We start from the raw sequence: 25,400 nt of genomic DNA, 5'->3' as shown, positions 1-25,400 counted from the left end.
AATAAATAACCTTGCTGACCTTTGATCTTTAATAGCGTCTTCGGAGGTTGGGTTGTCTCTTCGTTATCATCCTTCGGAGCTGCTTGTTCTGTTGGTTTTGGTTCTTCCCTGTGACAATATTCATATTTTTGGCATCTTTACAGCCAAACAAAATGACATTCATAGAATAAATCAAATGTTTTATCTGGTACCTCGGTGTGATTGTGGACATCTCAACAGGTTCCATCATATCGGGAGCTGTGTCATAATCGGAGGGACTCGACACTGTTGAAGGCAGAGTAATGAATCATTAGTGCTTCAATGTGACCCAGTCAAGTTTTTAAAGCTAAGTCACTCACTGGAGCTGGCAGCCATGACAGAGGACCGTCTCCTCTCTTGGGGGGTCTGCTGAGGCGCATGCTCTGTCAGCGTGTAGGCCTCCCACAGCGACACGTTCATGCTTTCTGCATAGTCCTCTGCTGACGTGGGCACCTGCGCTTGACTCTGTGGCAGATTCTCATTCTGGTCTTTGGGCGGGGCTGCGGGCTTTGTTGGGGCGAGCTGCAAAGGAGTAATGGCTGCAAGAGGTGGGTGTACGGGCTTCTGTGCCACAGGAGCAGGCTGGGGGGTTTGCACCACTGTTATGTTTCCATTGTAGGAGGTCACACCAAACTTATTGACCGCCTCACAGGTATAAATTCCTCTGTCGCTGTTTAACAGGTTCTTGATCACAAGTGTGCATTCTCCATCATCTGTGGTCGTAATCCTGCATCTCTGGTCGTTGCAAATTTGTTGGCCGTTTCTGAGCCACCGTACTGCGCTGGGCTTTCCCTCGACAACACACATTAGTGTGAGCGTACCGTGAAGATCTGCTGTCTGGTTCTTAAAAACCTCTTTAAAAACAGGTCGCATGTCTTTACGCGTCTTGAAGCCTTTGAAGGCAGCCTGGATCTTGACCGCAGCCTCTTGCATTTGTGGTTCATCCTCGGTGCTGATATCGATCTCCGGCGGAGACTCCTTCAATGGTTCTGTCGTCTGGAGTGCAATCTCAACAAAGGGTTCGTGGGGCTGGACATCCCTGTGGGCAGCTGGTATCTCAGTCAGAGCCTCTGAGAAAGTTTCATCTTCAGAAATATAAAGGAGGGGAATGTCTTCTGCCACCTGTGTTTGTTGTTCTTCCTCCCTCCTCGTTGGCTTCACTGCCAGTCTCACGTCCTGGTCCATTTCCGGTTCTTTTCTCATGGGTTGAACTGGCTGTTTTAATGGAGGGTTGGCAGGCTGCTCTGTTTCCTCAGTTGCTGACTGGTTCCTCTCACATGCTGGTTTCTCTTCGGCCTGTTTTAACGGCTTTAGAAGCTGTTTCATAGGTTGGTCTTGAACTTTTACCACTGCTGTTGTTGGCTCTTGTTCCTCTCGATCCGTCTCCGTGTCCCGTGATACTTGTTTTTCTGCACCTTTTACTTTGCTTTTTGTCCTCACAGGAGGCTTTGGATGAGTAAACGCATCTTCCTTTTCTACCGGCCGTTCTGGTTGTTCAGTCGGCTCTTTTTCTGGCTTTGTTCCTCTCTCTGACTCTTTGGACACTTGTTTATTCAGACGACCTCTCTGTTTGCTGTCTTCTTCAGAATCGATCTGTGTCATCTTTAATATTGTAGGAAAGATCTCCTCACCATCCTTCAGTAAATACTTGATTGGTGGCTTTCCATCTGTCAGTTTTCCTTTAGATCTTGTTGGTGGTTTCAAAGGCTCTCCTTCTGTCTTGTCTAGTTCACCTTCATTTTCTAAAGATGTCATATTTTGATCTTTCATTGATTCTTTGCTAATCAACCCTTGCAGTGGTTTCACAGGAGACTTGTCATCCTGGCTTATCGTTCCTACTTCTGCAGCTGGATGTTTCTGCTTCTCCTCAACTCCACTTGTTTTTGCCAAATGTATTTCTAGTTGTTCGGAGCTGTTTTCAGTTCCACGTTTCTTTTCTTTTTGTTTCCTTTGTGCAAAACATGTTTTATCCAAAGCCCTGTCTGATTGAACTTCTTCGTGGTCAGCTTTAGCTAATTCTTCAGTATGTCGTCTTGTTTGTTTCATCTCCGGTAAAGCATCAGTTTCTTTTTCCAAATGCCTAGCTGGCTCCTCGACCTCCCCGTCAACCCTATAGTCTGTAGTCTCCTGTAGTCTCACAGGTTTATCAGCTTTCTTGTTCACCTCCCTGTCCTTCACTTTATTAATCTGTCCATGTGCTGCGTTCTGTGCACCATCCGTGCCTTTTTCTACAGCTCTTGCAGGCTGAGTGTCCTTTTGGACTTTATCATCATGCTTCAGCGCAGACGGTCTGAGGTCAAAAACAAGCTCCGTGTCTTTTTCTGAATTTGCAATTGATGCTTTTCTTGCCCTCTTTTTCGGCTCAGGAGGAGCTGGTTTACCCTCTGGGACCACTGGTCTCTGCGGCTCCTGAGCAGGAGTTGTTTCTTTTGCCTGCGGCATGATTGTTGGAGGTTGTGCCTCTGCTGGAGTCGGTTGTTGTCCTGGACAAAGGAAATGAACATGAGTGTGTTTACCTTCTTGTAACCTCGCCGATCAGCAATAAATCAACGTACCTTTTACTTGCACCATTGCAGTGGTCTCTATGCTTCCTGCCTGACAAGAGTAGTTACCACTGTCTTCAGGTTTGAGCTCATTGATGATCAGCTGCAGGAAGCAGCCGTCTTGCTTCATCTCGTACTTCCTGCTGGCCCTCAGTGGGAGCTTGTTCTTTCTCCACTGTATTGATACGCTGGGCTTAGACAGCTCACAATACAGGGAAGCTGTACCTCCTGCTTCAGCCTCTATGCTTTCTAATTCTTTGTTGAAGAATGGAGTGAGCTCTAGGTGGGATAGAACAGCCCAACAAATAGTTTGATACAGGGTCAACTAAGAAATACAGAATGCTACGATTTAGCTTACATAATGCTAAAGTGCCACAAGTGCTCAGAAACTGATATTAAGACTCCGTGAATGCAGCTGAAATGCACTCATGCACAAACCTTTCACTGTTACAGTTGCGCTGGTCTCTGCTTTGCCTGCTTGGCACGTGTAGCTGCCGCTGTCCTCCACTTTGAGTTCCTTAATCAGCAGCTGCATGAAGCAGCCCTCCTGCTTCATTTCATACTTTGCATTCGGTCTCACCAGTAGCCCGTTCTTCTTCCACTGCACCATAACTCCAGGTTGAGACAGTTCACAGGAAAGGGAAGCCACGCGTCCTTCTTCAACTTCCATGCTATGTAAACCTCGCTTGAAGAATGGAGGGAGCTCTGAGGTGAGGAAGGAAGGTAACGCTATGTTTTTAATATCTAGCTCATAGTGAACAATGGACTATGTACAAGAAGATGTAATAGATTGTTTTACTGTGTAAATGTCTGCTGTGGATGAGTTTAAAACCAGTGTACAAACCCTTTACTGTCACAGTCCCACTGGTTTCTGCACCTCCAGCTTTACAGGTGTAGCTGCCGCCGTCCTCAGGTTTAAGATCTTTGATGTGGAGCTGGAGCAGGCAGCCGTCCTGCTTCATCTCATACTTCCTGTTGGCTCTTAATGGTGTGTTGTTTTTCTTCCACTGCACTGACACCCCAGGTTTAGACACTTCACAGTGCAGCAAGGCTGTGCTTTCCTCCTCGGCTTCTACATTTTGTAATTCTCTCTTGAAGAAAGGAGGCAGCTCTGGTAAAATAGGCAAGGAATTTAAAATTCATAATGTATAAGGAACCATGCTAATACATCACTAACTATATTTTCTCTTTAAACTACAAATATTTCAAGTGTGTGAGTTTATTAAAAAAAACTAAACTAATAGATTATGAATAACAAATAATAGGACAGGATAGAATAACAGAAGGCAGCACTAATATCAGAGCTTTACTAAATGATTGGGAAAAGTCTTTTCTCGCTGCACGCACCTTTCACTGTCAGAGCTGCAGCTGTCTCTGCAGCTCCTGCTCGACACGAGTAGCAGCCGCTGTCCTCGGGTTTGAGCTCTTTGATGTGGAGCTGGAGCAGGCAGCCGTCCTGCTTCATCTCATACTTCCTGCTGGCTCTCAGAGGCAGCTTGTTCTTCTGCCACTGCACTGATAATCCAGGTTTAGACACTTCACAGTGCAGCAAGGCGGTGCCTCCTTCCTCGGCAGCCACATCTTTCAAATCTTGTTTGAAAACAGGTGGGCGCTCTGGAGAAAAAGTCATCATACATACAGGATACATACAATACTTCAGGCATAAACAAAAGTCGTATAAAATATCTTTTCAACAGCTAATGTAAGATAGCAACATACAGAATGAAACGTGTGTGTGTGTGTTTGTATGGTGGATTCTGTTTTGCATACCTGTCACGGACACTTTTGCAGTAGTTTCAGCCGTCCCTGCTTGACACGAGTAGCAGCCGCTGTCCTCGGGTTTGAGCTCTTTTACATGAAGCTGGAGGAGGCAGCCGTCCTGCTTCATCTCGTACTTCCTGCTGGCTCTCAGAGGCAGCTTGTTCTTCCTCCACTGCACTGATATCCCAGGCTTGGACAGCTCACAGCACAGCGATGCTGTACTTCCCTCCTCTGCCTTCATATTCTGCAGCTCTTTTTGGAAAAATGGTGCAAGCTCTGCAAAAAAGAAGATGGCTTGAAAGTAATGAACGAAACTGTAGAAATGCAGAAATGATTTCTACTCAGATATTAACAATGCTGTAAAACAAACCAAGCAAATCAGCCATTCACACACCTTCCACTGACACATTTGCGCTGGTTTCTGCACTTCCTGCTTGGCATATGTAGCTGCCACTGTCTTCAGGCTTGAGCTCCTTGATGTGAAGCTGTAAGCTGCAGCCCTCTTGCCTGATCTCATACTTCCTGCTGGCTCTCAGAGGCAGTCTGTTCTTCTTCCACAGCACTGACACTCCAGGTCTGGACAACTCGCAGTACAAGGAGGCTGTACCTCCCTCGTCAGCCTCCACACTTCTTAATTCTTTCTTGAAGAATGGAGGAAGTTCTGGAAAATGTGTTAAAAGGGAGAAGAAAGTCCTTTTGAAAGGTTTTCAGTGATGTCACACCATCACCACGCATTATGTTTCTGCAACTGGAAGGATGCTAACACAGTAACACTTCACACACCTTTCACAGACACAGTCGCACTGGTCTCTGCACCCCCTGCTTGGCACGAGTAGCTGCCACTGTCTTCAAGTTTGAGCTCCTTGATGTGAAGCTGGAGGAAGCAACCGTCCTGTCGCATCTCATACTTCCTGCTCGCTCTCAGGGGCAAGCTGTTTTTCTTCCACTGAACTGGAACTCCAAGTTTGGAGAGCTCGCAGTACAGGGTGGCTGAAGCTCCTTCTTCAGCTTCCACACTCTGAAGCTCCTCCTGGAAGAACGGAGGAAGCTCTGGGGGAAAAGGACAGAAATGGGAATAGTTTAAGAAGAACGCCTCACTGTACGTGCTGATCGTAAGATTGTTTAGCTCATTGCCCTGAAGTACCAGTGACGGCGAGTTTGGCAGTGCTCTGCATATCTCCTGTATCACAAGAGTATACACCAGTATCCAGGGGGTCGACGTCACGGATGAGCAGCAGGTTGACTTTTCCGTCCTTGCGCATCTCGTATTTATCACCATTTCGAAGTGGAACGTGGTTGCGTTTCCAGGTAACCAAGGTGGTGAGGTCAGAGGTGGTGCAACTCAAAGTAGCCGTCTCGCCCTCCATGACCACTGTGTCTTTGGGCTTCTCCTCCAATAAAACTAGAATTTGATATCAAATCCCAGTGATCATCAGGGGGTACATAACTTTGAAGCATTTTATTAGTTTTTACTTAAATACACCCTCTCTACTGTGTTCTTATGCTCACCTTTAGGCTTAGGAACAACCAGCAGGCGTGCAGAGGTCCTCTCCTCCCCGACCACAAAAGCAACCGTGCCCGTCTCCTCAGGCGTTGTCATGGTGAGGACCAGTCGGTGCTGTCGGCCGCGACACGTCATCTGGTTCATCTCGTTCTTCTGCAGAGGGCTGTTCCCAAGCCACCAGACGCCCTCGCTCACGTCTGCGTGGCTCAGCTCGCACACAAACACCGCGTCCTCTCCCGCTGTCACCGTTTTGTCTTGAAGCTCTGTAACGATCCGAACGCGCTCTGTGGAGGAAGCAGGAGCTAGATACAGCTTCAGCAGAAAAGGGAATTTGATACGTTTACATTCACTCAACTCAGAAGGGTCAGCTCTGGATTTCGTGTCATGTAAATAAATGAGCCCAATACTTCAACAAATAATGACATTAGACTGCCATATACACCCACCCCTGACAATCAACTTGGCAGTGGTCTTTTTGCCCCTGGTGATGCAGCTGAACTCCCCAGCATCCTCCAGATGCAATTTCTTGATCTGCAGAGTGTGACTGGGGCCTTTCTTTGTCACGATACAGCGTTCTCCTTCTTCCACCACGGTGTTGCCCTTCTTCCACGTTACGGGCACATTAGGACTGGAGACTTCACAGGAGAACAGCACAGACTTCCCCTCCACCACAGTTTGGCTCTCGAGTTCCTTTTCAAAGAACACCGATGCTGCTGCTGCGTGAAGAAAGAGATATTCAGATTACTTTTTTAACAAAGAGGTGATGATCACAGTGTGGTGGGCGTGGCTTGCGCTGCCGTGCAGGTAAGGCGGACGCACCTGCACGGCATCCGCAAAAAAGTGTGTGTCGTGAACGTCAACCTTGAGTTGTAATAAAGAGATGCTTGAAAGCATGAACGTGCACCGGGTCTGCTGTGGGTTTGTTACAGTGGTGCCGAACCCCAGGAAGGGGACACAGCAGACCCGCGACTGGGCCAGCCGGGGAAGGAGCTGACCCAGATGGCGGCTGAGATGGTGGCCACACAGCAGGAAGAACTGGAGGACCTGGTTAAGTGCTGCATGCAGAGGATCGCGAGTCTGGCGGCTCAGATCCAGTCCTGGCCGACATCGCCGCCACCCCCACCGTCATCCCTCGAATGCATGGGAGTGGCCGACGTCGGGAATGTTCTGGCGCCCGTGCTGGCCCCCAAGTTGCAACCAGCCAGGACGCAGCCTGCCGCCGCACCCATCCCCACTCCTCAGGTGGGAACGGCTTGTACCGCCTGTTGTTGCCTTTTCCTGCTCCCTGGAGGAGGGCCACGAAACAACCACTGGGTCCACCAACAGCTCACCCACCTGCTCAGCCCGAGCCGGAGGTCAGCACACGGCGAGCACGGGGGGAACCTGCCAAGCTGTCGCTGGAGGAGGAGGCGGAGCACGAGGGTCCATGCCTGACGGGTGACAGGAAGGAAAAAGAGGAGCTGCGCGGGGGTTCACGCTTACATGTGGAGGAGGCGCGTGAGGATCCGTGCCTGCCGGTGGTCGGGGAGGCGCGTGAAGGTCTGACAGAGGCACAGTTCTCACCGGGGTGGTAAGCGGTTCAGGAAAGGGATAAATTAATGGGTTCATATCAATTGTGGGATTGCGGTTCCACAAATACAACTCCAGCATGTTTAATGCACAGTTATACAGCGCAGGTCGGGCCTGAAGGACAAGAGTTCAGCCTTGGCAGGGGATCAGTCCGACAGGGCCTCCACTCCTGGCCGCTGCCAGGCACACGATGCACCCGACCCCTACGGTGCCTCCTGCGGGTGGTGGACCTGCAGGAGGATGGGCCCGTGTCCCCTTTTTGGGCTGTGCCCGGCCGGGCCCCATGGACTAAAGCCTAGCCACCAGACGCTCTGCCTCGGGCTTGGCTCCAGAGCGGGGCCCTACCAGGGGGCAAAAGCCCCCAGACAACATAGCCCCTGGGTCCAGGGTAGCAATTCGCAATAAAATGCAATAAAGAAAAGTAAAATGTTCGAATACCTCTCACGTTGACTTCAGCTGTCGTCTTCTGCTCCCCGAAGGCGCAGCTGTACTCGCCAACATCCTCTGGCTGGATGTTTCTGATGGTCATCTCAGCTACCTTCCCCTTCAGCGTCATCTGATACCTTCCTCCATGATAAAGCTGGTCCTCCCCCTTCCACCACTGCACGGGCACCCCGGCCCTGGATAGTTCACAGCGCAGGGACACGTTGCCTCCTTCAGGGGCCTCCTGGTTCTTCAGACCCATTTTGAACGTGAGCGGGATAGCTGTGGATGTGGAGAAGAAAATCGAATTTGAAGTCTAACGATCAGGAAAGAACACATTTCTTTTGGTAAACGTAGGCTTTAGGAGCATGAATGAACCAGACACTTTCACATCTACACTCTTGGCTTACGTGTGATTGTGACATTGGCTGTAGTCTTGACATCTCCATAGAAACAGCTGTAGAGGCCGCTGTCCTCCAGTTGTGCGTTTTTGATCGTCAGCTCCATGACGCTGTTTCGATTTTTCATCTGGTGCTTGAAATTATTCCTCAGCAGCTCTTCTCCTTTCCGCCACTCCACAGCAAGGCCGGGCTTGGACAGCTCGCAGCTCAGGGTCAGGCTGTTCTCCTCCTCCACCTGCTGGTTCCTTAGCTTAGTCTTGAATGTGACCGGCGGCGCTGCAAGAAGCACCAAAGAGGAGTTATGGAGTTATTTGACTTTTATAAAAGTTCATTCTTTCAGATTCAGTGTTTCTAGTGTGGGAGCTGGGTTTACCTCTAACTGTGAGCTCAGCAGTGGATTGGCTGTCTGTAGTCTTGCAGGTGTATTTGCCGGCATCGCTCTCTTCCACGTTGTTGATGATCAGCTTGGTGACGCGTCCCTCCTGTTTCATCTCGTATTTGTATCCAGGCTTCAGAATCACTCTGCCTTTCCTCCAGTCCACCGGAGCTCCGGGTTTGGAGAGCTCACAGCAGAAAACGCCACCGTCCCCCTCCCTCACCTCCAAATTCTCAACCTCCTTTGTAAATGTAACAGGAAGTGCTACAGAAAAGAAAACAAAGTGAGTGAAATCTGAAATTACAAGTCATTTTCTAAATCTGCCGTGGTTAGTAAGAAGTGCTGGGTGTTTTCTCCTGTGTCCCAGCTGGACAGTTTGTATCTCTACCCCAGCTGTAGTGAAGCTTACCTCTTACTTTGATGTCAGCTGATGTCACAACAGTCCCAACAGAACAGCTGTACTCGCCAGAGTCTGCCAGAGTTACGTTTCTGATTAACATCTCCGCCACTCGGCCTTCTTGCTTTGTTTGTATTTTTTCTCCCTCTTTCACCAGTTGAGCGTCTTTCCTCCACTCCACGGGGACTCCAGCTTTGGAAAGCTCACAGCGTAAGGTCACGCAGCCCTCCTCCACAGCTTCCTGGTTCTTCAGTTTCTGCTTAAAGGTCACTGGTATTGCTAAGGAGTGATAGCCAGAAACATTACAAAAACATTTGTAGATTGTTAAAGCTTAATTATAAATGGCCTGTATTTGTATAGCACTTAGTCCCTAAGGACCCAAAGCTTTACACATCCACCCATTCACACACTGGTGATGGCAGCTACATGTAGCCACAGCCACCCTGGGGCGCACTGACAGAGGCAAGGCTGCCGGACACTGGCGCCACCGGGCCCTCTGACCACCACCAGTAGGCAACGGGTGAAGTGTCTCGCCCAAGGGCACAACGACCGAGTCGGGGCTCGAACCGGCAACCTTCCGATTACAAGACGAACTTCCAACTCTTGAGCCACGATCGCCCCGTGAACGATGTTGCTGAACGCATCTCACCAGTAACAATTGTTGTTGCCGTGGATTTTATCTCATCACAAGTGCAGCTGTAGGTGCCGCTGTCCTCGGGGAGGCTTTTCCTGATGTGGAGCTCGTGGATGCAGCCGCTCTGCTTGATCTGGTATTTGTCTCCGTTTGAAAGGACAGTGTCTCCCTTTGTCCACTGCACGGGGACCCCAGGCTGGGACAGCTCACAGCACAGTGTAACAACACCGCCCTCCTGCACCTGAATATTCTTCAAGTCTTGAAGAAATTTGATGGGCCGCTCTAGAAAAGAGCAGAGGAGACATCCTGAAATGCACGTCAGCTTTATGCTGCTGTAGCTCTGACAGGTAGACACTGAGATGAAGTCAATGACATATAAAATAGATTTAAACAAAGATATATGTATATACTGCGTCATTTTTGAGTCACCATACTTCTGTTCGTCATCTTCATCTTTAAATGTTGCTTCATGACACTGCTACAGTGAAAGCAGCAGCGCTCACCATTCACTCTGATCTCAGCTGTTGTCCTCTGTTCTCCACATATACAAGTATAATCTCCACTGTCCTCCACACAGAGGTCTTCGACCTTCATCTCCACCTGCAGGTCCTTTTTCCTCATCTGGTACTTGTCTCCATTCTTCAGCAGCTCTCCTCCTCTCCTCCACTCCACCGCGGACGCAGGTTTGGTGAGCTCACAGCGCAGAACCACACCGCTGCCCTCCGTCACCTCCTGATTGGCTAGCAGTATCTTGAAACTAGGCGGTAACTCTAACGAAAACCAAGAGCCACAGAGAACATCACGTGTCGCGCACTAAAGGGATGTGATTTTAAAATGCATAAACAATTATTACAGATAAAATTAAAGGTCACACTGAAATCCATAAAGCATAGGAGGGTTGTTTATGGTACAACTTCAGCAATGAGTGGAAAACACGACTACAGGTGGAGAAATCCAGTATCCAGTGTCCACTCTGCTACAAAGCTACTACAGAGGAGACGCGGGTATTCGATATGCGCTATAATGGATTAAACTCTAATCCATTATATTCCAGGCTGTGTTTGTCTCATGATGCCTGCATGAGACAAATGATGGACTGCTGCTCATAATAAGATTCAGGAAGCTTTGGCTTCAATGATGCAGGACTTTACAGTAGAGGACACACTGTGACACAAACTGGGTGACGATATGGAAACATGAGTGGGTTCACACAGTGATGACGGTCTACTTAGTTCATTCTGACTATTTTGTGGCTGACCTCTTTGACGTCTGCGCTTGGGTGACTCTGTTAAATAATGACATCAAAATTCAAAAAGAAGGAAGAAGAGTGCTTTATGAAATCACGATCAGATGTCGGGGGTGCGTCTCACCTACGACTGTGAGCTCAGCAGTCGATTGGCTGTCTTTAGTCTTGCAGGTGTATTTGCCGGCATCGCTGTCCTCCACGTGGTTGATGACCAGTTTAGTGACGCGCCCGTCCTGTTTCATCTCGTATTTCTCTCCAGGTTTCAGAACGACTCTGCCTTTCCTCCAGCTGACTGCAGCTCCAGGTTTGGAGAGCTCACAGCAGAAAACGCCGCTGTCCCCTTCCTTCACCACCAGGCTCCGGATCTCCCGTTTAAATGTTACAGGAAGTGCTGTTGGAAAATGGATCTTTTTTGGTGATTGAATTTGCAAAGTGCCGTTTACACCTACCCGCTGTATTTGTTTCTTATTCAGTCTTTATTTCTGCTTTTTCATGTAGCACAGAGGTTAAATAGCCAGGACCGATGCAGGTAAGGTCACAAACTGATTTAAACGTACGTTTCACTTTGACTTCAGCGGTGGTTTTCTCATCTCCTGTGATGCAGCTGTATTTTCCTGCGTCTTCCGGTTGGATGTTTAAAACGGTCAGTTTAGCCGTCTTTCCTTCGAGCTCTGTGCGATACTTTCCCCGAGATCCCTCCTCAGAGAGCAGCTGCCCCTGCTTCTGCCACTGAATCGGGACTGCCTTCTTTGACAGCTCACACTGCAACGTCACGCTGCTCCCTTCTTCGGCCACCTGACTCTTCAGGCTCACCTTAAATGTCGCAGGGATCGCTGTCAAAGCAGGCACATATGTTTTTATATGTGTGAAGTAAAACAAAGGCAAGAACGAGACAAATATGATTTACAGGTCAAAGTTCAGTGAAAAGACATTTTTCTCAGGTCTCTGTGCAGTACGTTGAAAAGCAACGTTTACCGTCACTGCTTCCACAGAGATAAAGAAGGTAAGTAGCAGCCAGGTGATGTGCTTAACGAACTGATCCTCAGGAAGTGTGACCCCAACCGGTCGCAGCAGATGGCCGCCCCTCCCTGAGCCTGGTTCTGCCGGAGGTTTCTTCCTGTTAAAAGGGAGTTTTTCCTTCCCACTGTTGCCAAAGTGCTTGTTCTTAGGGGATATGATTGTTGGGTTTTTTTATCTGTATCTATGAAGCGCCTTGAGGCGACTTATGTTGTGATTTGGCGCTATATAAATAAAATTGAATTGAATTGAATTGAATTGACAGAAGCAGCAACGATGGAAGTTTGCTAGTGTGAGCATTTGGGTCTGTGACACCTGAGCAAAGGTCAGACGGTGCAGGCCTCATTTAGCAGGGCTAAGTAATAACGAGATGTGGCACCGAGAGTAAACTCACCAATAACTTTAACCGTAGACTTTGTCCTCTGCTCTCGGCACACACATGTGTAGACACCGCTGTCCTCTGGTACGGCATCTCTGATGCTCAGCTCCAGGACCGAGCCCCTCTGTTTTATCTGGTGCTTGTCTCCGTGCTCAAGCAGATCTCCTCCGAGCCTCCATTCCACTGGGACACCAGGTTTAGAGATCTCACAACACAGCGTGATGTTGTGTCCTTCCTCGACTTGTACATTTTTTAGCTTTTGTTTGAAGACGATGGGAAGAGCTGAAAGGCAAAGTAAGTGGACGAGATAAGTGAAGCGCCTGAAAACAAACATGCAGCACGTCCTTCTTTCACGGGTCTGCTCTGAAATTCACTGAGGTAATTAATTAAAGCCGTAATGTGTGGGTTTCAAATGTGTGACTGCCTGTACCTGCCAGATACACAGAAAACACTAGAACATAAGTTACCATTAACAGTCAGAGTGGCGGTGGTCTCCACGTTTCCACAGATGCACGTGTAGATGCTGCTGTCCTCGGGGGTCGCATCAAAGATCCTCAGCTCGACGAGCATGTCTCTCTGTCGTACGTGACATTTCTCTCCATTTCTAATCGGTTCATCCCCGCCTTTCCTCCACTCCACCGACTGACCGGGTTTGGAGAGCTCACAGCGTAACGTGGCAGTGTTGCCCTCCTCTATCAACACGTTCCTCAGCTTCTGCTTGAAGGTGACTGGGAGAGCTGAGAAACCCATTAAGACCAGATAAACAATCACAGATGGCCTCATATTCCTTTATCAGCTCGTTGGTAAATAAAGTCCTACCAGTAATCCTGACAGTGGCAGATGTCATCTGATCAGCACACACACAGCTGTAGACCCCACCGTCCTCGGGCACAGGTTTCCATATGAGGAGCTCCCGTGTGGTCTCCCGTTTCCTTATCTGGTACTTCACACTGTTCTTCAGCACCTCATCCTCTTTCCTCCACTCTACCGGGATCCCAGGTTTGGAAATTTCACAGCGCAGTATGACGCTGCTGCCCTCCTCTGCTTGCATATTCTTGAGTTGTTGTATGAATGTGATAGGAACAGCTGGAAAATAAGGAGTGACATCATAGACGTGAATAAAAGAGGATAAAAGCTTGTGTGATAGTTTATTGCATTAGCAGCTGTACCTGTGTGTGGCCAACTGCCATATATCAGTGCACAGTAAGTTATTGCATGTTGCATGCGTCTGTATTTCTCACTGCTCCTTTTATACTTGCATGAGCTCGCAATGGATGTGAAACATGTTGTAAATGCCAAAGTTTTTGGTAAAGCTGTGTCAGGTGAGTTTGTAGTGTGATGAAGACTTTACCGTGTACTTTGAGACTTGCTGTAGTGTGGTGGTCTCTGCACTGGCATGAGTACTGTCCAGCGTCCTCGGGTTTCAGGGCTTTGATGGTCAGAGAGTTTATCGTCTTCCTCTGTTTCATCACGTACTTGTCTCCTGGCCTGATGCTCTCAAAACCTTTCTTCCAGTGGACGTGGACCCCAGGCAGAGAGTACTCACAGGTCAGGGTGACAGCTTCTCCTTCTTTGGCCTCCACATGCTTCAAATGGTGGATGAACTCTGCTGGGATGGCTAGGAGTGACAATGAGGAGGTCTTTGCTTATTATAATTTCTCCAATGTAATCATATACAATCTACCAGAAATGTTCAACCCACAGCAAGCACGTGACAAATAAATCCCTATTGGTACCTTTGACAGCGACCGCGGCCCTGGTTGTAACAGAGCCAGCACTGCACTCGTACACTCCTGCATCTGTTTTGCAAACTTCTCGAATGGTCAGCCGAGCTTCGCACCCCAAGCGACTGGTAAAGTATCTTGAGGAGTTCCACATGAGACAGCCATCTTTGTACCACAGGATGTGACACGGCTTGGAGGTCACACAGGACAAAATCAAACCACCTCCTTCGATGGCCTCGCAGTCCTCAAGTGACTTACAAATGGTGGGACGCCTTTCTGGTGTCATGAGCAGATGAAGCACAGCACATGTAAGATGTGACAAAAAATACACGTTAAAACCCAAAGATCTCAGCTTTACCTCGAACCAACAGCGAGGCGTACGATCTTTTGTCCCCTGCTGCGAAGGAAATGGTGCCGGTGTCTTTACGGGCCAGCTGTTTAAACGTCAGGGTGTGGAAGCCTCCTGAAAGCACCTGGATCTCATTGAGCTCGTTGGTATAAAGCAAAGTCTCATCCAAATACCACTTGGCCCCAGCGTAGTCACTGGGAGAGATACGACACCTGAACGTGACCGTGTCCCCCTCCAGACACTCAACGTCTTCCAGTTCATCCAGAATCACCACCTTCTGACCTGCGAGACGGAAAAGACAAAACTCTGACAAACTTGCAGCATACATGACCCGATCAGCACCATTAGATTTTTACCAAACATTTTACTCAGCAATGATAAACGTTGCATTGCAGCACTCATCGTATTGGCATTTCTCCCAGTGTGTTGGTTCCTTTGTTTTACAGTGTTTTCCATCACTGCCTGCTATGGCCCAGTTTGATTTAAATGATCCACGCTCACCTTGCACAGTCAGCTGTGCCCGGCTTTGCATGGTGCCAACGTCACATATATAAATATCTGTGTCCGATTTCTCCAGTGAGGTGATGGCGAGCGACAGCACCACGCCCTTCTGCCTGATGACATACTTCCTTCCAGGCCGCAGCTCAATCAAGCCCTTCAGCCAGGTCACACGCTTGGCTGGCTGCCTCGTCTCGCACTCGAGTGTCACCTTTCCTCTTTCTTCTGCTCGAGTGTCTTTCAGCTCCCTGGCAAATGTGTGCTGTAACTCTGAAATGAAAAGGCAGCTTAGTAAAGCCGATCCAGCCATGAAAAGCCCAAAGACATATAAGCGTGGAGACAATATCGATCCTTTCAATCTGCTGCAGCCTGTGTTTTACCGCTACCTGTAAATGGTTGCTACCTTTATAAAACCAAGAATGAATGAAAAGTCAAATCGAGGCTACCTCTGATCTCAAGCTTGGCACGGGAGGCCACGCCTTCGGCCTCACAGCAGTACTCTCCAGAGTCTCGGATAGTGGTGCTTTTGATCACCAACCGTGCCAGATGTTTCTCCACGCTCATCTCATACTTGGGGCTCTCCTTGATCAGACGCCCGTTTTTCAGCCAACGGATGGTGACTTCTGGTTTGGTGATTTCACAGCTCAGCTCTGCATCCTCACCAGGCACGGCCTTGACGTTCAACAAGTCCCTGAAGATGTGCACTGGCTTCTCTGTGTGAGAAAGGGCACATTGGCTCGCTCAACATCTTGAAACAACTTACAGTGTAGGATATGTATAATGTGTATAAACTCTCCAGGCGTGACCATATCTTAGGAAAGATTATGTACCTTGAACAAAAAGCATGGTCCTACAGGTTAGATCTTTAATGGTGAAGACCACATCTCCAGCGTCAGTAAGTAACGCATCTCTAACTGTCATCGTATACATGCGGCCGCTGTTGGTGAGCTGAATACGGCTGTTGGTAGCCATGAGCTGGCCGTTAATGGTCCAGGAAGGTTTATCGTCAAGATCATGGGAGAGAAGACACTCAAAAGTGCAGGCGTCTCCCTCGAGGACAGCCGTCGTCTTCAAACGCTGGACAATTGTAATGTGTAAGTCTGTAAATAAATACAATCAGTGAATGACCACATATGTCAGCTGAATGCGATACTAACTGTGGATGAGAGCTCAGAAAGGTTTAATGCCACCAACACTCATTAAACATGGTGCAGAGTAAAGGAATAATGACCTTATTTAACTTCTTAAATGGTTTCAGAAATACAAGAGCTTTTACTGATAAACTCGCATAAAACAATTTACCCTGTGGTTTGAGAGCTTATTAGAAATGGCGTTTCTTCTTCTACTCACCGTTAGAGATGGACCGATCCGATATTACGTATCGGATCGGTCCATCTCTACTCACCATGTACTGTGACTTTGGCTTTGGTCTGACTTGTGCCGAGATCACACGTGTACTGTCCTGCATCGTCCTTGCTCAGTGAATGGATGATCAAAGCCATGGACTTCCCAAACTGGAGCAGCTCGTGTTTGTCATCAGCTGTCAGAACTACACCGTCCTTCTTCCAAGCAGGGCTCGCCGTCTCTTTGGAAATCTCACACTGAAGACAAAGCTCCCCTTGCTCCTCTCCAACTGCATCCTCCAGAGGCCTCAGGAACACTGCTGGGCATTCTGGGACACATTACAGGTTAGTCTTTGTGTTGTTATCATTGCAATTTATGTTTCTGAGAAATTTAAGCAACTCCTTCTGTCACTGACCTTTGACCTTTAAGGTGGTTGTCTCAGTGAGAAGGCCCGCTTTGAAGGTAACCCTGCTCTCCTGTGGCCGAAGCTTTTTGATTGTGAGGCTGTGCATGGTGCCCATGTGGTGGATCTTGTTGATGGCGTTGGAATAGAGCCGGACATTATTGAGGAGCCACTCCACATTGGCCACCACGTAGTTGAGTTCACACGAGAAAGTGGCGACGCCATTCTCCTCAATTTCCACCGGTTCAAGGTGTTTGATCAACTTCAGCGTCCGCACTGCAATACAAAGGCTCAATTCATCAACGTGTCCTGAAAAGGCTTCATATTAACGTTTGCATCACACTGAACCTACCTTCTACTTTAACGTGTGCCGAGCTCTGTGACCCTCCAGCCAGACAGTGGTACTGTCCCGCATCCATCCCCGTCAGGCCGTGGATGGTCAGCCCTGCTCGTTTCCCCTCCCTCTTCATGCTGTACTTGTTAGAGGATTTCAGAGCTGTGCGGCCCTTAAACCAGCGCACCACCCTGGGAGATGGGGCGAACTCACAGCTCAGAGTCACAGAGCTGCTCTCTTTTGCCTCCACGTCATCCAAGTGGTGGACGACCTGAAGAGGCCGCTCTAAAAGGGGAGACAGGTTTAGTTGTTCAGCAGCGTGTTTCCATTATTTCACTGGCGAATACCATGTTATCAGCTTGAGGCGGTGTGGGCGATTCACCTTTAACCGTAAGCTGAGCGGTGGAACGACTCTTGCCAGCGACAAAGACCACCGGGCCTGACATGGAGCTTTCTGTGGAGGTGAAGCACAGGCTGTGGAGGGTGGCCTCCCTGTCAATGTCCACTGCCGCGCATGGCTCCATGACCTCACCGTTCAGCGTCCACTTTGGTGGCCTCCCTGATTTCAAGTTGGTCTCTACCTGGAATCGTGCAGGCTCTGGCTCCATCACCTCCACCGATTTCATCCCCCGCACTATGGTGATAGCCTGCTCTGCACGTACAGCATAATACATATTACCTCTACTGCACAGCTCCTGACATCATAGTTTGATTTCATAAGTGTGGGAACCTCACCCTCCACCAGAAGCTGGCAGGAGGTTTTATCATCCTGTGCGTCACATGTATAGGTGTCTTCATCTGACGAGCAGACGTCATTGATAGCAAGCTGCCTGTAGATATCCTGGCTGATTAGCTGATACTTCTTGCTGGGAAGTAGCTCCTTCCTGTTCTTGTACCACCTGACCTCAGCGTTAGGCCGTGACACCTGGCACTCTAGCAGACCTCTGTGGCGATACATGGCGATTTTTACTCTTAGAGGACGCACTATTTGGACTGGAAGCTCTGAGAGTGGAAGAATAAACTCAGGTTTTATGATCTTTATTGTTTTATAAGAGCTATTTCTTGTGTGTTCATCAGGATTTCCTTCATGCCCAGTGTGAGGTATGAATCTCGGGGCTCACCTTGTACCGTGAGGGTTGCACAGGATGAGACCCGCTCTGCCGTGAACCTGATCTCTCCTGCATGTTCTGGTCTGACTGACTTGAAGGACAGAGAATGAGTTTCACCTGAAATCACATTAAACCCAGTATTTTATTCTGCTTATTACCTTTTCCTCGGTTAATTCTCAGAGTTCCCCTTATGGTTCAGGTACCAATGACTGAAGCTCATCAGTTCAAGCAACTATAAGGATAGCTCCCCCAAAATAAGGCCTACTGCTAAGATAACTGATCTTTTACCTTGGTGTCTGATCTTGATGCTGTCCCCAGGACGGATCCGGCAGTCATCTCTGTACCACCGACCATCCACATCCATCTGGCTGACCTCGCACACGAAGGTTACAGGTTGACGCTCGACTGTGTCGACATCTTCCAGCTCCTTCACGATGTGAATGTCCCTAGCTGGCAGGAAATATCCACACTATGACTCGAAACTTAGTGAAAGTAACCAAAGAGAGCTTTTTGCCACTAAAATATTGGCTAACTGCAATCTGACATATTACTCCATATCATTATTTATTTATTGAACTAAATGGCCTGTATTTGTATAGCTTTACTAGTCCCTAAGGACCCAAAGCGCTTTACATATTCAGTCATCCACACATTCACACACACATTCGCACACTGGTGATTGGCAGCTACATTGTAGCCACAGCCACCCTGGGGCGCACTGACAGAGGCGAGGCTGCCGGACACTGGCGCCACCGGGCCCTCTGACCACCACCAGCAGGCAACGGGTGAAGTGTCTTGCCCAAGGACACAACGACCGAGACTGTCGGAGCCGAGGCTCGAACCGGCAACCTTCCGATTACAAGACGAACTCCCAACTCTTGAGCAACGATCGCCTGAACGAACTAAAATGAAAGACGGTGCGCTGTGACTGTATGTTCTGCGGTTCCATAGCTTTGTTGGGTTCATAACACTGATTAACACCGTCTGTCCAAGTCCAGCAGTTGTTGGACATTTCAACTACAGCATGCACTTCACTGCAGAAACTACAGCCTCTTAAAGACACGTATGAACCTCGAGTTAGTGGTTCAGGTTATCGAAGCCCCGGAGAAAGTCACTGACCTGATTTTGGGATCTAACACAGAGATGGTCTGGGCCATATAAAAACATTCAATCCTGTGAGCATGCAAGTAGTTCTGTCACATTACCTCTGACAGTGAGTCGGCCTGAGGTCTGAATGCCATTAGCTTGGAAGGAGAACAAACCGGCATCTCCCAAAGCCACCCTGTTCAGTAAGAGGGAGTGTTTCTTCCCGTGTGTGCTGATGCGACAGTTGGGTTTAGATTTGAGTTGCGTCCCATCCCTCATCCACACGCCCTCTATGTAGGCTAGGTTAAGAGATACCTCAAAGGAGCAGCTCTCACACTCTGAGACCTCTGCGTCATCCAATCCCTTCACCACCTGCAGACGGTTCTCTGGCAAACACACACACACAGGCGGCGTTAGAGGCCTAAAGGCCTTTGACTCATGGTGAGAACTCTGTTGAAAAAGCACAAATGCATTTAGAAATAAACATACTTGCAGCTGCTACTATTCCTCCAGGCTTATTGTCTCCCATGTCTCTTGTTCTTGGCTGGAGAAGTTTGTTTTCTATCACAGTCAGCAGGCTGCAAATACAAACGTACCCGAGGTGACCCTGAGTCATGATATGTTGTCTAACCGTGTTACAAAAAGAGAAATCAGCTTTTCCACGAACTCATTCAGCTCACAGTTCAGGGGTACAGACATTACTGATTTCTGCATAAGTGCTTAAATCTTTTGGACATCATTGCAAAAACAGATTAATTCCTTTCAGGCTAACCATCAAACCACAACGTCCAAAATGGTAACCCCATCAAACTGATATACATGGCATCAGTGTCTCATGTTGTTGATCCCTGTGATGGCGTGCCAGTCAGTAATGAAGAGCAGAGTAATCTCTGTCACCGCACTTGGCTGAGTTCATCCCCACCAATATAGACTCAGCTGTGATCAAAACTCCATAAGGCAACATGAGCTGAACTCAGAGGAAGGGAAAGCTCTGAAAAGCCAACAAGCGATCGACCGATTGATATGATATTTGAGATCATCAAACACGCCAGCTCCTCCCAGCAGCGCTCCAAGCATAGGCCAGTCTGCTCCATTACATTACCTACAGCTAAAATGGTATTTTATGATGCGTCACACACGCCACTGTCTTTGGAACCAGTTATCTAGATTACCTAATATTTTATCATAAGCCTATTAAAATCTATTCTGCAAAATAAACACCAGAGAAATAAAAACTGAAATCCTTTCAGAGCAATACAGCAAACCAGCTTAATACAACTCTGCAATATAATTCAACTATATTCCAGTGATACTCTATTCAACAGGGTTTCTTGTTGGCTATATTCAACTGCAAAAATAAAAAATATCATTTCTATACACATTTCCAAATTAACGAAGAATACATAAGCTTACCTGCACCAATGCACCAGCTCTCAAACTAAGCAGGTGATCTATAGGACGAACACATGCCTGCATGCACTGTTTCTGCACCTGTTTCAAAAAAGCAAAATTACTTTATCCAAAGCAAACACGAGCTGGATGAAACCTCCAGCGTGGCCACTGATCCTTTGGGAGTGCTGTGCTGTTTCTCACAGAGCCTTTAAGGTTAACAAGATGCATTTAATCCACCAAAGAGCGTGTTCATGCCTCCTTGTGCATCCCAGTTCCCAAAGTTGACAGGCTATAGTGCTTTCTCTTTTTTTCCTGCTGTTATGGAGCATAGTGCTGAACAGCTGACATATCTCTCCCCACACACTAACCTCCAAAATAGCCTTCTGTCAGTATGAGGGCAAAGATAGCTTTGGCTTTAATGGTGCAAGGCACCATATGCTCGACATCACTGGAACCATGAAAAACAATCAGAATGTAAACAGTGGTCCCAGTGTCTCTGATGGTTTTCCACCGTGCATCAATGAGGGGTTGACCAGCTTAGAAACATGACAACAAAACGTAGATTCACCTTATTTTAAAGCAACCTTTGTATTGCATCAGAAGGTCTGCAGCATTTTCTCTCAACAATGAGACCAAAATGACCGAACAGCATCAGACGAGTCTCTGCACCATGAGGCTGATGGGGTTTAATCGCCTGCTCCGTACAACCCCGACCCACATGTTCAAGGTTCAAGGTTCAAGGTTCTTTATTTGTCACATGCATAGTTATACAAGTATAACACACAGTGACATGTAGCCTGACATGTGCAAAAAAATTTGGGGGGGGGGGTGTATATATATAGATATAGATATATATAGGGCGACCGTGGCTCAGGGGGTTGGGAATCGCATCTGTAACCGGAAGGTCGCCGGTTCGATCCCTGGGCTCTCTGTCCTGGTCGTTGTGTCCTTGGGCAAGACACTTTACCCTACTTGCCTACTGGTGAGGGGCCGATGGTGCGATATGGCAGCCTCGCTTCTGTCAGTCTGCCCCAGGGCAGCTGTGGCTACAACTGTAGCTGCCTCCACCAGTGTGTGAATGTGAGAGTGAATGAATAGTGGTATTGTAAAGCGCTTTGGGTGCCTAGAAAAGCGCTATATAAATCCAATCCATTATTATTATATAGATAGATATAGTATATACATTGGGTGCCACAGTGTCTAAAACCTGTTACAGATACAGACGTCAAACAGGTAACAGGAAAGAGGTGGTTTCTTCCACTGTTAATGCTAAAAGGTCATGAAAGATGCATACGTCCTTAAAATCGTTACAAAACAAGTTTGAATGTAGGATTTTCTGTCATCCACACAGGGTCAAAGCATACATACGCACATGTAAAATCAAATCAAGTCCCACCTTCATAAGACACCTTTGGAGCCTCGGGCATAACTCTGGCTGCATATTTCACCACTCATCACGGCCTGGTGGGTTTCCTGGTGCAGAACCAGCTTTTAAACATAGTCAGTAAATTTGAAGTTGGGGTTTTGGGACGGTCCATCAGAGAAGCATCACAGAGCTACATCAGAACAGCTGCAGATCAAACACAAACAACTGGACAAAAGTACCAGTTATTTGGATATGTCACCACTTTGCTGAGGAAGACCAGCCAAGCTGTCGCCCTCCGCTGAGAGGATGTTCAGGAACAGCCCAGAAACCACCAGGGTTAAAGTGTGTCATGAACTCGAAACCGCTGGAACACCAGCGTCACTGTCCACAGTCAAAACAAGTTTTACACAGACTGAGAGGATCCCGACCAAGACAGAAGCCACTGCTCCATAATCGAAGCCTTAAAGTGCAGTTGAAATTTGCAGGCGTACACATGGTGGTAGTAGCATTGTGCTCTGGGGCTGTTTTGCTGTGAGTAGTACTGGAGGCCCTAAGAAGGAGACCCTCCAAAATCCTCAATTTCACGATGGTTGGATAGATTTTGCTAAGGGACATTTAACCTAATGTTATTTGGGGCGGGGGTTAAGGAAAACAGAATAAATCCAAACTTGTGCACCAATTCTTGTTTTTTAAAAGTTCAAAGAAATCATTAAAACCTCAAATTACTCTGACATTCATGTCCGTGATTACTGTATGTAACCTTTTGACCACAACTATGGTCTGTGTGGCTGCATCTGGGATCTGAAAAGCTCAGTATGCCCCAAAAACCAAATACAGGAAACATTACAATGAGACGGTCAAAGCCCAGCAGCCAACCGTGCTTCAGCCTTTATGCTATTGTTTTAACCATTTTTACGTAGCTCAGATTTGTGGGAATCCCTCATCAAAAAGAAGAAAGCCAGAGCCAGGCAGCATTGTGTAAACCTCAGTCTGACAGACAGTCCCATGTGCCAGTGAAACTGTATCAGCAGAGATTATCTCTGTGCGGCACAGAAAATAACCTGTCATCACTGCGAAGGAGAACGGTGGTCCACAGAAGCCAGTCTCAGTTTACAGAAGCTCATTCATTGCAATGTTTAACAGGTAAAATATCGAGTCGGTGTAGGAACAAATATTTCGTTGTATTTCTGACTCGAAGGCTGTCGCTGTTTCTGAAGATGAAAGACGAGCAGCCTCTGATGTCTTGATCCTGTGAAGATGTCCAACAGACGAGCTTTGCATGATGAAATGTGGATCTTTGTGCGCAAACTCTAAAAATAGAGTCACGGTAAAGGAACCAAGTCAATGTGAAGATCTGCCGAGGGAATTTAGAACTTGACGAAACAGCTGAACTAAGCCTCTGGATCATGTTGGAAACACTCCCCCTCGTGTGTTTGGCATTTCTTCTGAGCCTGACTCTCTGCACCACACAGAGGCAATAACAAAGAGCACACTGTAGGACTCTGCAGCACGCTGTGATTATTTAAAATGTGGCTCCTGTCGTCATCTCGGTGCCCTGGAAATGAATTTTACTCTGGCTTTGTGTGTGACACCTAAAGAAAAGAGGATCTCCTTAACCTTCATAACTGAGCGCTACAGCCAGGAAGCCACAGCCTGAACATTAAATGTCCTTGACTGAGCCGCCTTGGCACATCTAATAACAGCTTAGCCTTCAGTCTCACAGCTACAGCCACCAGTTTGACAGGTCAAGGGTCATATTTACATATATATACAAACTGCACCTCAGAGAGAACAGGCCATTCAGAAGTAAGGATGAAGAACCTGCATCTAGATCTTCTTCTTTGTATGGAAGCCCACAGTCTCGGCCTGGCATCCACCCAAACAAACATGACAAAGCTGAGAGGATAAAATCCGACACCAAGCGAGCGAAACGCAGAAAAAGCGAACGCACTGCAGAAGTGGGCGTCCTCGTTCCCACGTGCATACTGAAAAAAAGACCTCCCAACGTTTTGGAAACATTTTACTGACATAAAATTGAAAATCATCAAACTACTGCATTCAATAAAATGTAGGATGCTAATGATTTGAAAACGACTGCGTTCTGTTCACAGGTAACTCCTGCACAAGAGAGAAACTTCACTGATGTGGCTGCAAACACAGGGACTGCAGCTTAATGTGTGTTACTGACGCAGGACAGCGTCAGCCTCACTGAGGGTACAACTCACACACTTCAGTAAAAGACAACAAATAAAAGATCATTTTTTTCCTTTCTTCTTGGTATTTTTGTCTTTAGCTGGTTCTTCTTCTTCCTTTCCTGACGCAGCTTTACTTCTCTTCTTTCCCAGGGGCGTCTTTGCATACCAGCTCTGTTGGAAAAAGAAATCCTTCTATGATTTTAATGTCAGTGACAACAATACTGTCAAAGAATGTAAATGTAAGCAAATCCTAAAGAGTAACTTAACAACCTCTAATAATCTCGTGTCTAACCTTTATATAAAGTGATCCGCAGTACTTTTAGTCTATTTTTAGCCAGAGTAAAGCGGGCTTCAATATTCTGCTTGTCAGCCTGTCGTTGAGTTACTCTTTACATCAAAGACATCCACGTTACCTTCAGGGCCTCCTCCTCCTCCTGGAACACGGGGTCAATCTGGGCTAGCGGGGCGATAAACTCAGCTGCAGTCAGCGGTCGTTTTGCCTGCTGGAAGACTCGATGTTTGGTAAGAACGCTCTGAATCACTTGGACGATGTGTCCTGGAGTATAGCCGTCAGAAATCTTTGCCAGAGAACTGAGGTCCAACGCCTCGGTCCCTTCACCTCCGTGTTTTCTGATCAGCTGCTTCCACAGGACTGAAGGCAAACAGAGTCAAGTTTAACACCAACGTCGTTGAAATATCGTTACATTCATTACAAAAACATGACGTTTAATTGTCTTTACTGCGTCTTGAGCCGTAGTCAGGTCTTGGGATGAGGAGGATTTTGCTGAACATTTTGCACAGAGACTTGATCTCGGCGCTGTGCGGGTCTCGAGTCGTTCCTATGATCAGAACGCGATCCTCCCCTTTGATCAGCTTCAGGAACTTGGGCAAATCTTTCTTCAGCCGCTTAGGGTCCAACTATTAACCACATGGAAAAATCAGCTTTACAACATTTGTACACAACGACAATCCCTTTGTCTGCTTTACCTCTTTTTCCTCTTTGGGGATTTTCCTGTAAAACATTTTCTCTGCATCTTCGATCCAGATCACTGAAGGCTGCATCAGTCTCGCAACCTGTAAACGATCAGGAGGAACTTAGCAGGATGCAAATGTTCATGGTGATGGGGTCATTTCTGCTGCTACGCCAGCTGAACACAAGCCTGTCTTTAGATGCACTCTAGTCTGTGAGCCTCAGCCCTCTTTCTTCCACCTTATTTGGGTTACACTCACGCTGCATTTTTCTATGCACTGGCTTCTTTATTCTGCTTGACATTAACCAGTTTGTCATGTAACAGAAGAGTCTGTTCAGTGACAGGTTGCTTCTCCCCAAGA

General features: G+C 47.6%; 2 protein-coding genes across 6 annotated transcripts in view; both read right to left on the bottom strand.

Moving 5' to 3' along the window:
- obscna (obscurin, cytoskeletal calmodulin and titin-interacting RhoGEF a) overlaps positions 1 to 22,028 on the bottom strand; it is a 40,078-nt gene extending 18,050 nt beyond the window's left edge. For 2 of the 5 annotated variants that reach the window (XM_005746774.1, XM_005746776.1), the window contains exons 1-40: positions 20,529 to 20,854; positions 19,605 to 19,693; positions 19,235 to 19,501; positions 18,318 to 18,479; positions 18,042 to 18,146; positions 17,656 to 17,922; positions 17,303 to 17,572; positions 16,939 to 17,205; positions 16,599 to 16,862; positions 16,245 to 16,511; positions 15,670 to 15,939; positions 15,286 to 15,552; positions 14,843 to 15,109; positions 14,351 to 14,623; positions 14,005 to 14,268; positions 13,620 to 13,886; positions 13,088 to 13,354; positions 12,736 to 13,005; positions 12,284 to 12,550; positions 11,430 to 11,705; positions 10,997 to 11,263; positions 10,130 to 10,396; positions 9,642 to 9,908; positions 9,005 to 9,271; positions 8,593 to 8,859; positions 8,229 to 8,495; positions 7,834 to 8,100; positions 6,273 to 6,542; positions 5,832 to 6,110; positions 5,467 to 5,724; positions 5,106 to 5,372; positions 4,717 to 4,983; positions 4,332 to 4,598; positions 3,909 to 4,175; positions 3,406 to 3,672; positions 3,000 to 3,266; positions 2,574 to 2,840; positions 339 to 2,501; positions 192 to 264; positions 20 to 108 (exon numbers count right to left, since the gene is read on the bottom strand). In XM_005746774.1, the coding sequence (XP_005746831.1) occupies positions 20 to 108; positions 192 to 264; positions 339 to 2,501; positions 2,574 to 2,840; positions 3,000 to 3,266; positions 3,406 to 3,672; positions 3,909 to 4,175; positions 4,332 to 4,598; positions 4,717 to 4,983; positions 5,106 to 5,372; positions 5,467 to 5,724; positions 5,832 to 6,110; positions 6,273 to 6,542; positions 7,834 to 8,100; positions 8,229 to 8,495; positions 8,593 to 8,859; positions 9,005 to 9,271; positions 9,642 to 9,908; positions 10,130 to 10,396; positions 10,997 to 11,263; positions 11,430 to 11,705; positions 12,284 to 12,550; positions 12,736 to 13,005; positions 13,088 to 13,354; positions 13,620 to 13,886; positions 14,005 to 14,268; positions 14,351 to 14,623; positions 14,843 to 15,109; positions 15,286 to 15,552; positions 15,670 to 15,939; positions 16,245 to 16,511; positions 16,599 to 16,862; positions 16,939 to 17,205; positions 17,303 to 17,572; positions 17,656 to 17,922; positions 18,042 to 18,146; positions 18,318 to 18,479; positions 19,235 to 19,501; positions 19,605 to 19,644 (11,467 nt within the window). In that variant the 5' untranslated portion in view covers positions 19,645 to 19,693; positions 20,529 to 20,854. Of the gene's footprint in view, positions 1 to 19; positions 109 to 191; positions 265 to 338; positions 2,502 to 2,573; positions 2,841 to 2,999; positions 3,267 to 3,405; positions 3,673 to 3,908; positions 4,176 to 4,331; positions 4,599 to 4,716; positions 4,984 to 5,105; positions 5,373 to 5,466; positions 5,725 to 5,831; positions 6,111 to 6,272; positions 6,543 to 7,833; positions 8,101 to 8,228; positions 8,496 to 8,592; positions 8,860 to 9,004; positions 9,272 to 9,641; positions 9,909 to 10,129; positions 10,397 to 10,996; positions 11,264 to 11,429; positions 11,706 to 12,283; positions 12,551 to 12,735; positions 13,006 to 13,087; positions 13,355 to 13,619; positions 13,887 to 14,004; positions 14,269 to 14,350; positions 14,624 to 14,842; positions 15,110 to 15,285; positions 15,553 to 15,669; positions 15,940 to 16,244; positions 16,512 to 16,598; positions 16,863 to 16,938; positions 17,206 to 17,302; positions 17,573 to 17,655; positions 17,923 to 18,041; positions 18,147 to 18,317; positions 18,480 to 19,234; positions 19,502 to 19,604; positions 19,694 to 20,528; positions 20,855 to 21,903 lie in introns of those variants that run through there. The other 3 variants (XM_005746775.1, XM_005746777.1, XM_005746778.1) reach the window with 3 other exon arrangements.
- Positions 22,029 to 23,876: 1,848 nt separating this feature from the next.
- Positions 23,877 to 25,400, bottom strand: part of LOC102212188 (IQ and AAA domain-containing protein 1) — a 6,610-nt gene continuing 5,086 nt past the window's right edge. The window contains exons 16-19 of the mRNA XM_013914278.1: positions 25,056 to 25,142; positions 24,809 to 24,986; positions 24,482 to 24,720; positions 23,877 to 24,239 (exon numbers count right to left, since the gene is read on the bottom strand). Coding sequence (XP_013769732.1) covers positions 24,129 to 24,239; positions 24,482 to 24,720; positions 24,809 to 24,986; positions 25,056 to 25,142 — 615 coding nt within the window. The 3' untranslated portion in view covers positions 23,877 to 24,128. The remainder of the gene's footprint in view (positions 24,240 to 24,481; positions 24,721 to 24,808; positions 24,987 to 25,055; positions 25,143 to 25,400) is intronic.

This window comes from Pundamilia nyererei, unplaced genomic scaffold, assembly GCF_000239375.1.
Source record: "Pundamilia nyererei isolate P.nyererei 1_Seehausen unplaced genomic scaffold, PunNye1.0 scaffold00183, whole genome shotgun sequence".
Taxonomy (NCBI): Eukaryota; Metazoa; Chordata; class Actinopteri; order Cichliformes; family Cichlidae; genus Pundamilia; species Pundamilia nyererei.
This window is presented reverse-complemented; position numbering and strand designations above follow the sequence as displayed.